The sequence below is a fragment of the Nanorana parkeri genome, unplaced genomic scaffold (genome assembly GCF_000935625.1).
Source record: "Nanorana parkeri isolate BGI_ZX_2015 unplaced genomic scaffold, ASM93562v1 scaffold1328, whole genome shotgun sequence".
NCBI classification, from domain to species: Eukaryota; Metazoa; Chordata; class Amphibia; order Anura; family Dicroglossidae; genus Nanorana; species Nanorana parkeri.
This window is the reverse complement of record NW_017307596.1, coordinates 268,958-281,990: the sequence shown is the minus strand read 5'-3', so window position 1 is coordinate 281,990 and position 13,033 is coordinate 268,958. Positions and strand designations below refer to the sequence as shown.

The following is a 13,033-nucleotide window of genomic DNA, read 5'->3' as shown; positions in this document are numbered from 1 at the left end:
GACTCCTCCCCCCCCCCCCCCCCACACTTTCCTCTAACTGGATGTGACTCATGCAGTTATTAAACATCTGCATTCTGCATGTGTCATTCATATGTTAAAGGCTGCCCATTTCACCTATACGTGAGATCTAGGGAACGACTTTCTGGAAACAAGCGATTCAAAATAGGCAAAACAGATAAATAAAATGACAAGCTCAACCATAATTGCTGTGCCATTTGTAGGCATCCCTCTGCGGGTGATTGCTTTATTTTTTTTATTTATTTTTATTTTTTTTATTTTTACTATGCATATGGGGACTCATTTTCTGCCGTCCCTGTGAATACAGAGACTGCCTGCTGCTGTGAAGTGTATTTGTCCTGTTTTTCCATTTGTGCATCCAGCCATGCTTTGCCTGTTGATTTGATCTACTGGAGGGAACGAGAACTGAAAATGAACTGAATAGTACAGCTTGTAAGCCAATGCAGTGACAGGATTTCTTGGAAATAACCCCAATGCTGTGAAAAAAGACAGAAAGGTGATGTGATATGTGGGCTTTAGATACCAGCGTTGCTTTTTTTTTTCTCCTTTTTTCTTCCCCCAGATACACTAATTGTTGTGTGTGTGTGCGGGATGCATTTTTTTTTTCTTATTCCAGGTTTCAATGTCTCCCTGCTCACCGGAGAGTTTAATTTCAGCGTGCAGTTGTTGAAATGATGTGAGCGGAGGTTAACGTTTCAAACAAATCATGTTTATTGCAAGCGAGGTGTGCATTAATGCATCTTTAATAGAGAATTCCAATTGCTAGTAATGATAGCAGAACAATAACGCTCGGAAGATAAGGGTGTTTTTGTAGCTCGATGCTCTTCTTTATTGCAAGGCAGGCATATGATATTTACATTTTTGTCTTTTTCAATTAATAATCTTTGGAAAAAGAGATGGATGTCTTTGACAGGTTGGTGACGGATTGTCTTTTCCAGCAGAAAACAATCACTGATTTAACCCTGCCAGCCTTTTCTGCCATGGTCCATTTGCTGCTTATCTAACTGCAGGTGTTTCTTTTTTTTTTAAATCAACAGGTTCAGAGAGCTGAGAAGAAAAGGAGAGTGAGACTGAGAAGACCCTTCACGTTTGGGGATGTACCTTTCCGTATTATTGTTATTTTTCTTGTGGGCTCCTGCCCTGACTTTGAAAAACTTGAATTTCTCTGTACCCGAGGAGGCGATAGCTGGCACCATTGTTGGCAACCTAAGCAACGATGTAAAGGTTGGCTTATCGGAAAGGGGGAGAAAATCGAACTTCCGAGTCCTGGAAAACTCTGCACCCAACCTAATCGATGTGGAACAGGACAGCGGATTGGTGTTTACCAAGCAGCGGATTGACCGCGAGACCCTGTGTCGGAGAAATTTAAAATGTCAAGTGTCCTTGGAGGTTTTTGCCAACGATAAGGAAATTTATATGGTGAAGGTGGACATAACAGACATTAATGACAATTCACCATTTTTTCCTTCGGAGCAAATCGACATTGATATTTCAGAAAATGCTTTTCCTGGGACCAGGTTTCCTCTGACCAGCGCCCATGATCCAGACTCTGGGGACTATGGCTTGAAGACATATGTCATCAATCATAATGGACTATTTTCCTTAGATGTGAAGTCCAGAGGAGATGGAACCAAATTCCCTGAGCTAGTTATCGATAAACCGCTGGACAGAGAAGAGCAAAGCCACCACAACCTGATTTTGACTGCTTTAGATGGTGGCAATCCACCAAGATCAGCTACTGTGCAAATAAATGTCAAAGTGATAGATTCCAATGATAACAGCCCCGTTTTTGAAGCGCCTTCATATATGGTGGAAATCCCAGAAAACTCCCCAATCGGTAGAGTTGTCATTGACCTCAATGCTACAGATGCAGATGAAGGGTCTAATGGCGAAGTCATCTACTCTTTCAGTGGATATGCACCAGACAGAGTTCGTGAACTTTTCTCTATTGATCCCAACACCGGGGTGATCCAAGTAAAGGGTAATCTGGACTATGAGGAAAACAACCTGATTGAAATTGATGTGCAAGCACGTGACCAAGGCCCAAACCCAATCCCTGCACACTGTAAAGTTACTGTTAAGGTGATAGATAAAAATGACAATGCTCCATCTATCGGCTTCGTATCAGTCCGCCAGGGAGCAATTAGTGAGGCAGCACCCCCTGGCACTGTTATTGCTTTAGTGAGGGTCACTGACAAGGACTCGGGCAAGAATGGACAATTACAGTGCAGGGTCCTAGGCAATGTGCCTTTTAAACTAGAAGAGAACTATGATAATTTTTATACTGTCGTCACAGACAGGCCTCTTGACCGCGAGACGCAGGATGAATACAATGTAACTATAATTGCCAGAGATAATGGGAACCCTCCTTTAAACTCCTCTAAATCGTTTACAGTTAAGATACTAGATGAAAATGACAATCCACCCACTTTCAACAAAGGACTGCATGTGCTACAGGTATCTGAGAACAACATACCAGGGGAATATTTAGGTTCTGTTGTAGCACATGACCCAGATCTTGGACACAATGGCACAGTCTCCTACTCTATACTACTGTCTTATGTTGGGGATGTGTCCATTTACACCTTTGTGTCTGTAAATCCCACCAATGGTGCAGTTTATGCTCTCAGATCGTTTAATTATGAGCAAACAAAGTATTTTGAATTTAAACTTCTTGCAAAAGATTCAGGATCGCCCCACCTGGAAAGCAACGTTACAGTGAGAGTGACTGTTCTGGATGTTAATGACAATGCACCAGTGATCTCTTTACCTATTCTGCAAAATGACACTGCAGAAATCCACGTCCCTAGGAATGTAGGTGTGGGGTACGTGGTGAGCACAGTCAGAGCTATGGACAATGACTTTGGAGAAAGCGGACGACTGACATATGAAATTGCCTATGGGAATGAAGAGCACCTGTTTGAGATTGATCCTGTGACTGGCGAGATTAGAACTCTCAATCCGTACTGGGAAGATGTATCACCAGTTGTCGAACTGGTGATTAAAGTGACTGACAATGGTAAACCAGCACTCTCGGCTGTGGCTAAGCTCATCATTAGGTCTTCTACTGGATCTCTACCAGAGGGAGAGCCCCAGGTCAATGGCAACCATCATCAGTGGGATATGTCTTTGCCACTTATCGTTACTTTAAGCACAATTTCCATAATACTGTTGGCTGCCATGATCACTATAGCTGTTAAGTGTAAAAGGGAAAATAAGGAAATCCGAACTTACAACTGCAGGATTGCAGAGTACAGCCACCCTCAGCTAGGGAAAAGCAAGAAGAAAAAAATCAATAAGAATGACATTATGTTAGTTCAGAGTGAAGTGGAAGAGAGAAACGCGATGAATGTTATGAATGTGGTAAGCAGCCCCTCACTTGCCACATCTCCAATGTATTTTGATTACCAGACCCGGCTTCCACTCAGTTCCCCTCGTTCAGAAGTGATGTACCTGAAACCTACATCTAACAATCTGACTGTTCCTCAAGGCCATGTTGCCTGCCACAACAGTTTTACTGGACCAGTGAGCAGCACAACTGAGACTACATCAAATCGGATGTCCATAATTCAGGTACGTTCTACACTCACGCCCATGCAGCTAAGGTTGAATCGTTTCTGCCTGTTTGAGTATGTGACAGGGTTTGTTTGAGCTTCTTGGCTTTTCAAGCTAGTTATTTGAGGTCTCATCTGATAATGATTATGAAAATAAACAAGATGTACAGCCAGCATATCATTTCTCCTCCTCGTAATATGAAAGTTCAATTTGTGGGAAGCCTTTCAAGTTATTATTAGCAGTATGTGTGTTTGGCATGATTCTGTTGAAAGTATTAGACTAATGCAATTTCCTGATGTGCACTGAATAGTCCTAAATGGAAATTGTTTTGTTGCTTTATAGAGAAAATAATCCCTGTTGACAGTGTGTGATTGTTCTTTGGCATTGAAAGGGAGAGATCTTCAGTCTGTCAGTGTTTTAAATATTATCAAAGCTTGGATGAACAATGCTGTGCGGGTCCTTATGAGTGATAACATGTTTATAGTAACTTCTGCCCTATTAGTGATCTAAGCGAGTAACAGGGATAATACACACAAATATGTGTATGCTTTGTACACTTCTTTTATATACCTTATGTGTCAGCAACCTATAGACAAGATAAAAAGCAGCTAATTGCATGGAAATTATTTGGCTATGCTCTACCATGGAAACAATGTTATTTGAATCCTTTGTTTTATATTCTACTATTGCAACTGGTAGATGTCAAACTGAACCTGGGTGCCATATAGTATGAACCTTGTGTATGTTATACATTTTATTTTATTTCAGGTTTGGACTGGAGGTTTAAGTTTGATTTTTTTTTTTTCCAGTTTTTAAAATCAGCATAGTGTTTGTAGGTGCTGTCATAGTATGCAACATGTATGTGAGATCACATATGTTCTAGATGGTTTAAAGACAAGCACTGTCTTGCAGTTGTTGGCTGCCGACACCTACAGCAGTGCATGCAGTATGTTTGTACACCGGCTGACAGACTGTATATACAAAGGCTGCCTGCAAAAGTAGCAGCTCTAACAGGTAGCTCTCACTTCTGGCAGCATAACTATTTCATAAGTGTACATGTATACATCGTGTAATATACATACATCGAGCATACCAGCCATCCTTTACCCAGCTTGTCATGATTACATTCAAATACGTTCCATAAAAACATGTATCCAGGTTGATTTGATATTCATTTCATAGCTCTCTATCTCTTTCTGTCTGTAAATATAATCTTATTGAATTCAATGCTATAGGCAACTGGATATCATTTGCTATCTCTCTTCATGATCTATCTATCTATCTATCTATCTATCTATCTATCTATCTATCTATCTATCTATCTATCTATCTATCCATCTACCTAATCTGTCTGTCTCATTGCAGCTAAACTGCATATGCAAATCAGGGGACTGCATATATTGTAATTGCTCTCTCTCTCTCCAATACCTTAGCCTCTATCTATCTATCTATCTATCTATCTATCTATCTATCTATCTATCTATCTATCTATCACCAACTCCAGTATCTATCTATTTATCAAGAACTCCAGTATCTATCTATCTATCTATCTATCTATCTATCTATCTATCTATCCATCTACCTAATCTGTCTGTCTCATTGCAGCTAAACTGCATATGCAAGTCAGGGGACTGCATATATTGTAATTGCTCTCTCTCTCTCCAATACCTTAGCCTCTATCTATCTATCTATCTATCTATCTATCTATCTATCTATCTATCTATCTATCACCAACTCCAGTATCTATCTATTTATCAAGAACTCCAGTATCTATCTATCTATCTATCTATCTATCTATCTATCTATCTATCTATCTATCTATCTATCACCAACTCCAGTATCTATCACCAACTCCAGTATCTATCACCATCTATCTATGTATCAAGAACTCCAATATCTATCTACAACTTCAGGATCTATCTATCTATCTATCTATCTATCTATCTATCTCACTTTGGGATCTATCTACCCTATCCATTCACTGTCTGTCTGTGTGGTACTCTCCATGTTCTATCCATCTATTCTTAAACAAACAAAAAAAGAAAGAAAAGGAAACCAAGTCCCATGCACTTGTATGCATTGGTCATCTTGCTGACTTGCTTTTGAATCCGATACAAACTCTGACATATACTTAAATATTAAAGAACTATGTGCACTTAATGTACAGTTAAAGCTGGGGAAGCATGTACTGTGGAACATTACTGCTTTATGGCACTGGATAATAACAGGTAACGGGTCCATTTTACTTTATTAGGATAGAAATGAATAACAACATGCTGTCTCCATGTCTGCTTAACAAATCTCAGAAATGTGATCATTCTACAGGTGCACTAGAAATAGATCAGAGTGCACATTTTGGAGCTGGGAATAGTTCTGAAGTGGATATGCATTAAGCTGCAGCTATTTTATTCATTTAATCCTTGATATTGGACTTGTGACTTATTGGTGGTATTGATCCTAATCTTAAGAGTTACGACTGTGATGGTGATTCATTCCTTTGATGATGTACTTCTCTGTACCGTGTGGTAAACATTGTAACTCAATGCATTTAGACAGTACTGTTTGCTTTCAAGCAGCTTGGCAGCCTTTTTTTTTATTCTATAATCATGGACAAGTAGGGGGTTCAGGCATGAGAGTCAGTGCTGAGAGTTCTTATTTTATATCTATCTAAATAAGTATTGACAAATGATTTATCTGTCAGTCAGTCTCTCTGCCTATCTATTTTTTGCTGTGTCCATTGGGCTTCTAATCTTATTTGAGAAGATATAGGTGTGGTAACCAATGGCAACCAGTCAGATTTTATGTAAATACAGTCAGATGTTTGCCATATTATTCTGATTGGCTGCATTGACTTCACATACAGTAAGCCTGATGGTAACATTTTTAGGACTAGAGTGACAAAATCACAGTCCTTGTATGTTACAGGTTATCATTCTTTAGATGATAAAGGAAATGGCAGCTAATGAAAACAGTGACTGAGATCACCTAATTCATACACTCAGAGTGTAGATCTAGTTTATACTGTTCCAGAAATGTGGAACAAGGTGTTCTAGAGTTCTACAATGTTTAGGTCTGTTTTACCACTTTGTAGATGGTTAGAAAGTTAGACTGGAGGGAATTTATCAAAACTGGAGCTGATCTGCACAGCAACCAATCAGCTTCTCTGTCTCATTTTCACATCTTACTTGAGCAAACTGAAGAGAGATGCTGGTTGGTTGCCACGCACAACTGCTCCAGATTCTGTCTGCTCCAGTTGTTATAAATTCCCTCAGTGTGTTTTTATGATAATGTGGTTGTCAATCAGGGGAATTTATCAAAACTGGAGCAGAGAAAATCTGGAGCAGTTTTGCATGGCAACCAATCGGCTTATCTCTTCATTTTCAAATCTTAACTGAACAAAGTGAAGAGAGAAGCTGATTGGTTGCCATGGGCAACTGCTCCAGATTTTGTCTGCTCCAGTTTTGATAATTCCCTTCAATGTGTGACACAACAGCTTTCTAATCAGGCTAATTTCAGCATATATGTATGAAAGCTCGGTGTCTTTTGTCATCACCACTAATTGTTTTCAGTACCAATATAGTCTTACTTCACTTGTCACTGGCAGATCCTTATGTAGTCTTCATAGTGTATGTTTCTTATTAAATAGGGACATATTCTTGCATCTATCTATCTATCGATCGATCGATCGATCTATCGCACAGAATGGGGATATGGCATCAAAAGCCTTAAAGCGAACCTGTATTCAGTAAGTATGGTGGTTGCTATTGCTTAGCGCTCTTTCTAATAATCCCCTTTTCCTGACTGTGGATTCATGGCTTTCTGAGTTGCACATGCAGAATAAGTAAGGGGATTACCTGCATTTTTGGTCCAGGTTAGGGACTCCGAGTATTGAAGCCAGTGACAGTCATGCAAGTAGCATTTTCAGAAGGTCATCAGTTGCAGCCTTCCCTTTTATTTCTTAGTAAAGGTTTTACTTTAAAAAGTTTGCTCAGTGTGTTGGGCCACAGTATACAGCTTTTATAGTTCTATATTGTTACTAGTATTGTATTATTTATGTCATGACTGCTAGTTTGTAACAGAAAAGTACTTGTTACTGAAATAAAGTAACCATATTTACCAATATTGATCATAAGACAGTGATTTGTAAATGTCACTTTGTGTCCCAGTCCTGTTATTTATTATTATTGGTTGCCCTATGTGGTTTGACACAGTTGCTGAGAGAACTATTGTGTTCTATATGTTAACCAATCTTTAAAGAGACTCATTACTGAATAGAGACATAAAAAGGGGTACAAATGTATAGTAAATAAACCTTTAAGCTTGAACTACCTACAGACCACTCATAATGATTGGCACCAAGACAAAATACTACTGTATATTTGATGTTACTCTAATACACTGTTACTTTACAATATTTATTTTTTAACGAGAAACTGCAAGAACAATACAATTAAACCTTGTAGTGGGGCTGCCCCTGCACTGCAAGGGTTAAATGCTTGTTTTTGTCTTGTTTCAAAATAACAGTTACATTCGCCCGATTCTCTGAATTGGCCAGCTGACATAGCGCCCCCATCAACCTCTCTCCTCCTATGCTGCAGCATTGGAATGTTCCTCAGCATGCTCACATCTTTACACAGTGTATAGAACAAGATGATTTATGGGACCTTAAGCTGGCCACACACCTGTAGATTATCTGCAGATTTTCTATGGTCAGATGGAAAACGTGCAACAGATTCCTCCATCTACACTAAACTGTGTGGATGGAGTTATCTCCCACTGGGTCAAGCTTCAGTATCTTGCTAGTCGGCCCAGCTGGCTCTCGAAAAACCTGGACAATGCCTGCATCAAATCAAATGGAGGAATCTGTTGCACGTTTTCCATCTGACCATAGAAAATCTGCAGATAATCTATAGGTGTATGGCCAGCTTAAGACTGCTGCAGAGGAGAGAGGCTGGTAGGACCAGTCTAAGAACAAGCCATCTCCTAGGATCAGGTGAGAATAATTTTTTAACCCCTAGACAAAAACAAGCAGTTAACCCTTTCGGTGCGGGGGTAGCCCCACCACAAGGGTTCATACAAGTTGTTCTTTTAAGTGACAGAATCTTTTTAAGGCATACAAATGTTGACGCCTGCTCCTTTGTCTGACTTGCTTCTAAAAATCTTTGTTCGGATTTAGATGCTTATGCATAAATTAAACGTTGTTCATCTATACAACATGTTAGCATTAAATGTAAAGTGCAGTAACCAATAGCAACCAATTTAATTTTACTGTAATGACGTCAGACCAGCACATATGTGATTCTGATTGGCTGCTGTGGGCTTTTGTCTTTCAAAGAGTTTTATGGATTAGCCGCGTGAGTGTTTTGCTCCTAGAGAAAAACAGGATGTTGTAAGATAATCTTACACCGATTTGTCTTTAGTAAGGCACAGTCTCATTGCTTGCTATGGATACTGTTTATTGAATAATCATTGAACTAGCTTTATAAATACTATTCTCAAAGGAATAATCTGAAAACAGAACAAGCGTGCCAAGAATGCTACGCCTTTAGTATCCTATCTGAAAACCAGCCCAACGATGCACCGATCATTTTCTAATGGCACTTTTATCCAATCTTTACATCTTATTGTTTTCTCTAATCTATGTAGTGAATTGAAACCTGATGCATTATTCTGTGGGATTGGTATTCTATATATTGTAACACTGCTCTACCCCATTGTTCACTGTAAACATTTCTAACACGAATGTTACTGTTACTACTTCACATCTCTCCGAAATGCTTGATAAACCATATTGCATAATGTAATATAATCTGCTGGGTCCTGTATCAGAGGTGACCAGGTAGAGCCCAATTCCAGTTTTAGATTGAGTGGCAAAGGGTTAAAAGCTCTGTCATGTTTTTATTGTTTGAATCCCGGTTGGGAAGGTTTACCCTCTTGTTCTGCCTTGGAAGTACTCTGTCCCTGTGACACCTCTGACAAATCTGTCCCTGTCACACCTCTGACAACTTGATACACACAAACAGTCATAGGGGCTTGTTCACACCACCTCCAGATCTGGATGCGTTTCTGTAAACGGATGTGTGCATTTTTTTGATGCAGTTTTGGTGCTTTACAGTGCGTTTTGTTTTCTCAAATAGTTTTGCTTGGGTTTTAAGCGTGTTCCAGTGCATTGTGGTGCGTTTATAAATGCATGTAAACGCATATCGTGCATTTCAGAGAAAAAATGCAGCATGCTGTACTTTTAAGCTCTGAAACTGATGGTGTAAACTAGTCTCATTTAAACTAGGGATGCACCGATACTTTTCGAGTACCAGTGCAGATACTTGGCATTTTCATGAGAACTACCAGGGTTGCAGCGGTTGCAGCTGGGACCTGGCTCTGGCACTCCACCGCTGTCCTGAAATCATTAGTCAATATTGTTTTAGAAAAACTGACACATGACAATAAACAAAAATGTATCAGTACTCGTACTTGTAAGTACTCGGCAAGTACCAGTACTCGTACTCGCAAAACTGGTATCTGTGCATCCCTCTATTTATATTTATAAAAACAAAATCGTACATTAAAACAGAGATGTACAAATCCCGGGAACTCCGTGTGCTCCTTACAAATGACAGCTGCCTCCCAATTTCTGAATTGTTCTCTAGTCTAGTCTTGGAGCTCAAAAGTATCGGTACAGGTACTTGTACTTGTACCGAGTACTGTACTTGGTATCTGTGCTACCCTAATTTAAACCCATTGGACTTACCTTGTAAGCTTTTTTTTTTTGGTGCAGATAAAAAAAACCTTTCTAAGATGGAGGTGGTGTGAACAGACCCTAAAAGTGTTAATAAACCCCTGATTATACAAAATAAATGTAATAGCATACCTTTTATATTATTGCTGGTTTTGTGCCCCATTTTTATGTGAAGCACATTTTTGTGGCAAAATAGACTTTTTTAAAGTTCATGCTAGAAATGTGTTTCCTCTAGGGTGGCTCTGCTAGTTTGCAGGGTCCCCCTGGAGCCCACCTGTTGTGTGTGCACTCCTGGCCATTCCAAACAGTCAGCACAGAATCACGCCATTCAAAGCCATGCCCTTCTTCCTCCTACAAGGTCTTTGATTGACAGCAGTCCCATTCTATGGGATTTCTTTAGCAACAACTATGCTCTGAATAGCAGAGTGCCTGCTTCCTTCGGGGAAGTTCACCATAGAGGATATAGGAGACTCCTACCACACTCCTTTACTGGTATGTCCCTTGCGGTGGGTGCTGTAGTGACTGCAGATGGCACCGCTTCAGATTCAAGAAGTAAAATATATCATCAGCACGCTGTGGCCAAATCTGCAAAAAGTGATCATTTTATTGGTGCGTACACATCTTGTCACATTGCAATGTTTCGGGGCCACTCGGGGTCCCTTCCTTAGACATGACTGTTCACCATAGAGGGACACAGCGCAGACATGCTTTAAAAGGGGAAACGTGAACTGTATATAGCAACATGCAGAAAAAAAACCTTTGGATTTAATGCTAGACGCATGTGGCTACAGTAATGTAGTATTGCAATGAGAGTTTATTACTAACTTAACTAAATTTGCCACTCTATCCAAAGCTTAAAGCTGATCTTTGGCATACGTAAATATTGTCTAAATACAAGAGGAATGTGTATTCTTACTTGAATCTTTGTGTATTTTTAAATATATGTGCAGTAATCCGGTGTGAGACTTTGCCTCTGTACAGTAGCTTCTTGTAAGAAAGATCAGTCACTGCTGCTCACTCTCCTTGTGCAGGTAACTGGTCTTGTCTCCACCCTCTCCCGTAACAGAGACCGGTCACTGCTATTCTGTCTCCTTGTGCAGGGTGACTGGTCTTGTCTCCGCCCCCTCCTGTAACAGACCGGTCACTGCTATTCTCTTCTTGTGCATGATGACTGGTTTTGCCCCTGCCCATTCCTGTAACAGAGACCGGTCACTCCTATTCTCTCTCCTTGTGCAGGGTGACTGGTCTTGTCTCCGCCCCCTCCTGTAACAGACCGGTCACTGCTATTCTCTTCTTGTGCATGATGACTGGTTTTGCCCCTGCCCATTCCTGTAACAGAGACCGGTCACTCCTATTCTCTCTCCTTGTGCAGGGTGACTGGTCTTGTCTCCGCCCCCTCCTGTAACAGAGACCGGTCACTGCTATTCTCTGTCCTTGTGCAGGGTGTCTGGTGTTGTCTCTGCCCCCCTCCTGTAGTTTTCTGCAGGAAACCCATAGAGGGTGGACCGGCTGCGTCCCTCCTACAGCTCTGCTCTCTGCACAGGCTATGTACAGCACAGTGAGGCTTTCACTGCTCCAAGTCTGGGTTTTCAAAGGCATTTGGTGTACACAAAGTAGATTTATATCCTTTTGTGGCCATTGAGGAATATATTTAAATTAACATATGTTGTCTGGTGTACAGCTTTAAAAAAAGAAAAAAAAAAGTTTGAGCCATAAGGACAAGAAAGTTCTCTCTCCCTTTTTTGGCTGTTGGCATTCTTGGCTCCTAAAAAATGTATTTGTGGGCTCCTAGATTGGGCTGAGTGATTCCTGCAGTCTACATCGAGGTTGCGTTATAGACATGTCTGTGTGTTCATACTGATACAGAATTGTGCGGTGTGCATTTATACAGAGATCATAATTCATTACCATAGTTAAACTAGTTCAGCTAGCCTAGAATAGAAAGAAGCTGTGTTACATCCATAATAATAATAATTAGACATCAGAAATAGCACTGGGGGATGGGATGCACACATACAAATCCTGGGAATTCCTGGAAGTTACTTGGCATACTCCCACCATTAGCAGATCTTGTTCTTAGACATATTACGGTTTAGGCAGCACCCCCAGCATTGGATATCGCTGCCTGTCTGCATGATATTTCAGAAACAAGTCAGCCTCTTCAACCGAATGTACAATTGGCTTAATGCAGCCACAGTGGTAAGGAGTGATTAAAGGTGCTAGTGGGGATCAAATTGGTTACAATACGATTAACACAAAATATGTTCTATGGGAATTATACCCTAGCATATGCAGTGATATTATAAAAAAATCCATCACTATGTAAATGGTTTCCACATCACGGAACCGAAGGCATTCAGAATACTGATGTTGAAGAGAAGACAATCCTGCTTGCACCACTTGCTGCTTTCTCAGCTTTTCCGAGCTTCGATAGTCTAATACCGTTAATTTCATTACTCTTGTCCAGGAAGATAAATAGCATGTTTTGTAGAAGCTTTCCTTTAATCAATTCTAACTTCCTGTAAGTCTTCTGTCACCGGGCGCCATTGTAATAAAATGCAATAAGTTTTATTTATTTTACCATTATTGCATTAGGCTGGATATTAAAATGCATCTTATTTCATTTCGAACATATCCTTTTAGCAGCTTGTTCTATACCCTTCAGCAGCTTGGGTTATGAAACAAGGAGGATGCAGTTTAAAACAATCACTGCATCAATAACAG

At 40.1% G+C, this 13,033-nt stretch overlaps 1 protein-coding gene across 2 annotated transcripts in view; it reads left to right on the top strand.

Annotated features, from left to right (window-relative positions):
- Positions 1–13,033, top strand: part of PCDH17 (protocadherin 17) — a 221,797-nt gene that overhangs the window by 429 nt on the left and 208,335 nt on the right. For both annotated transcript variants that reach the window (XM_018569390.1, XM_018569389.1), the window contains exon 2: positions 1,056–3,591. In XM_018569390.1, coding sequence (XP_018424892.1) covers positions 1,114–3,591 — 2,478 coding nt within the window. In that variant the 5' untranslated portion in view covers positions 1,056–1,113. The remainder of the gene's footprint in view (positions 1–1,055; positions 3,592–13,033) is intronic.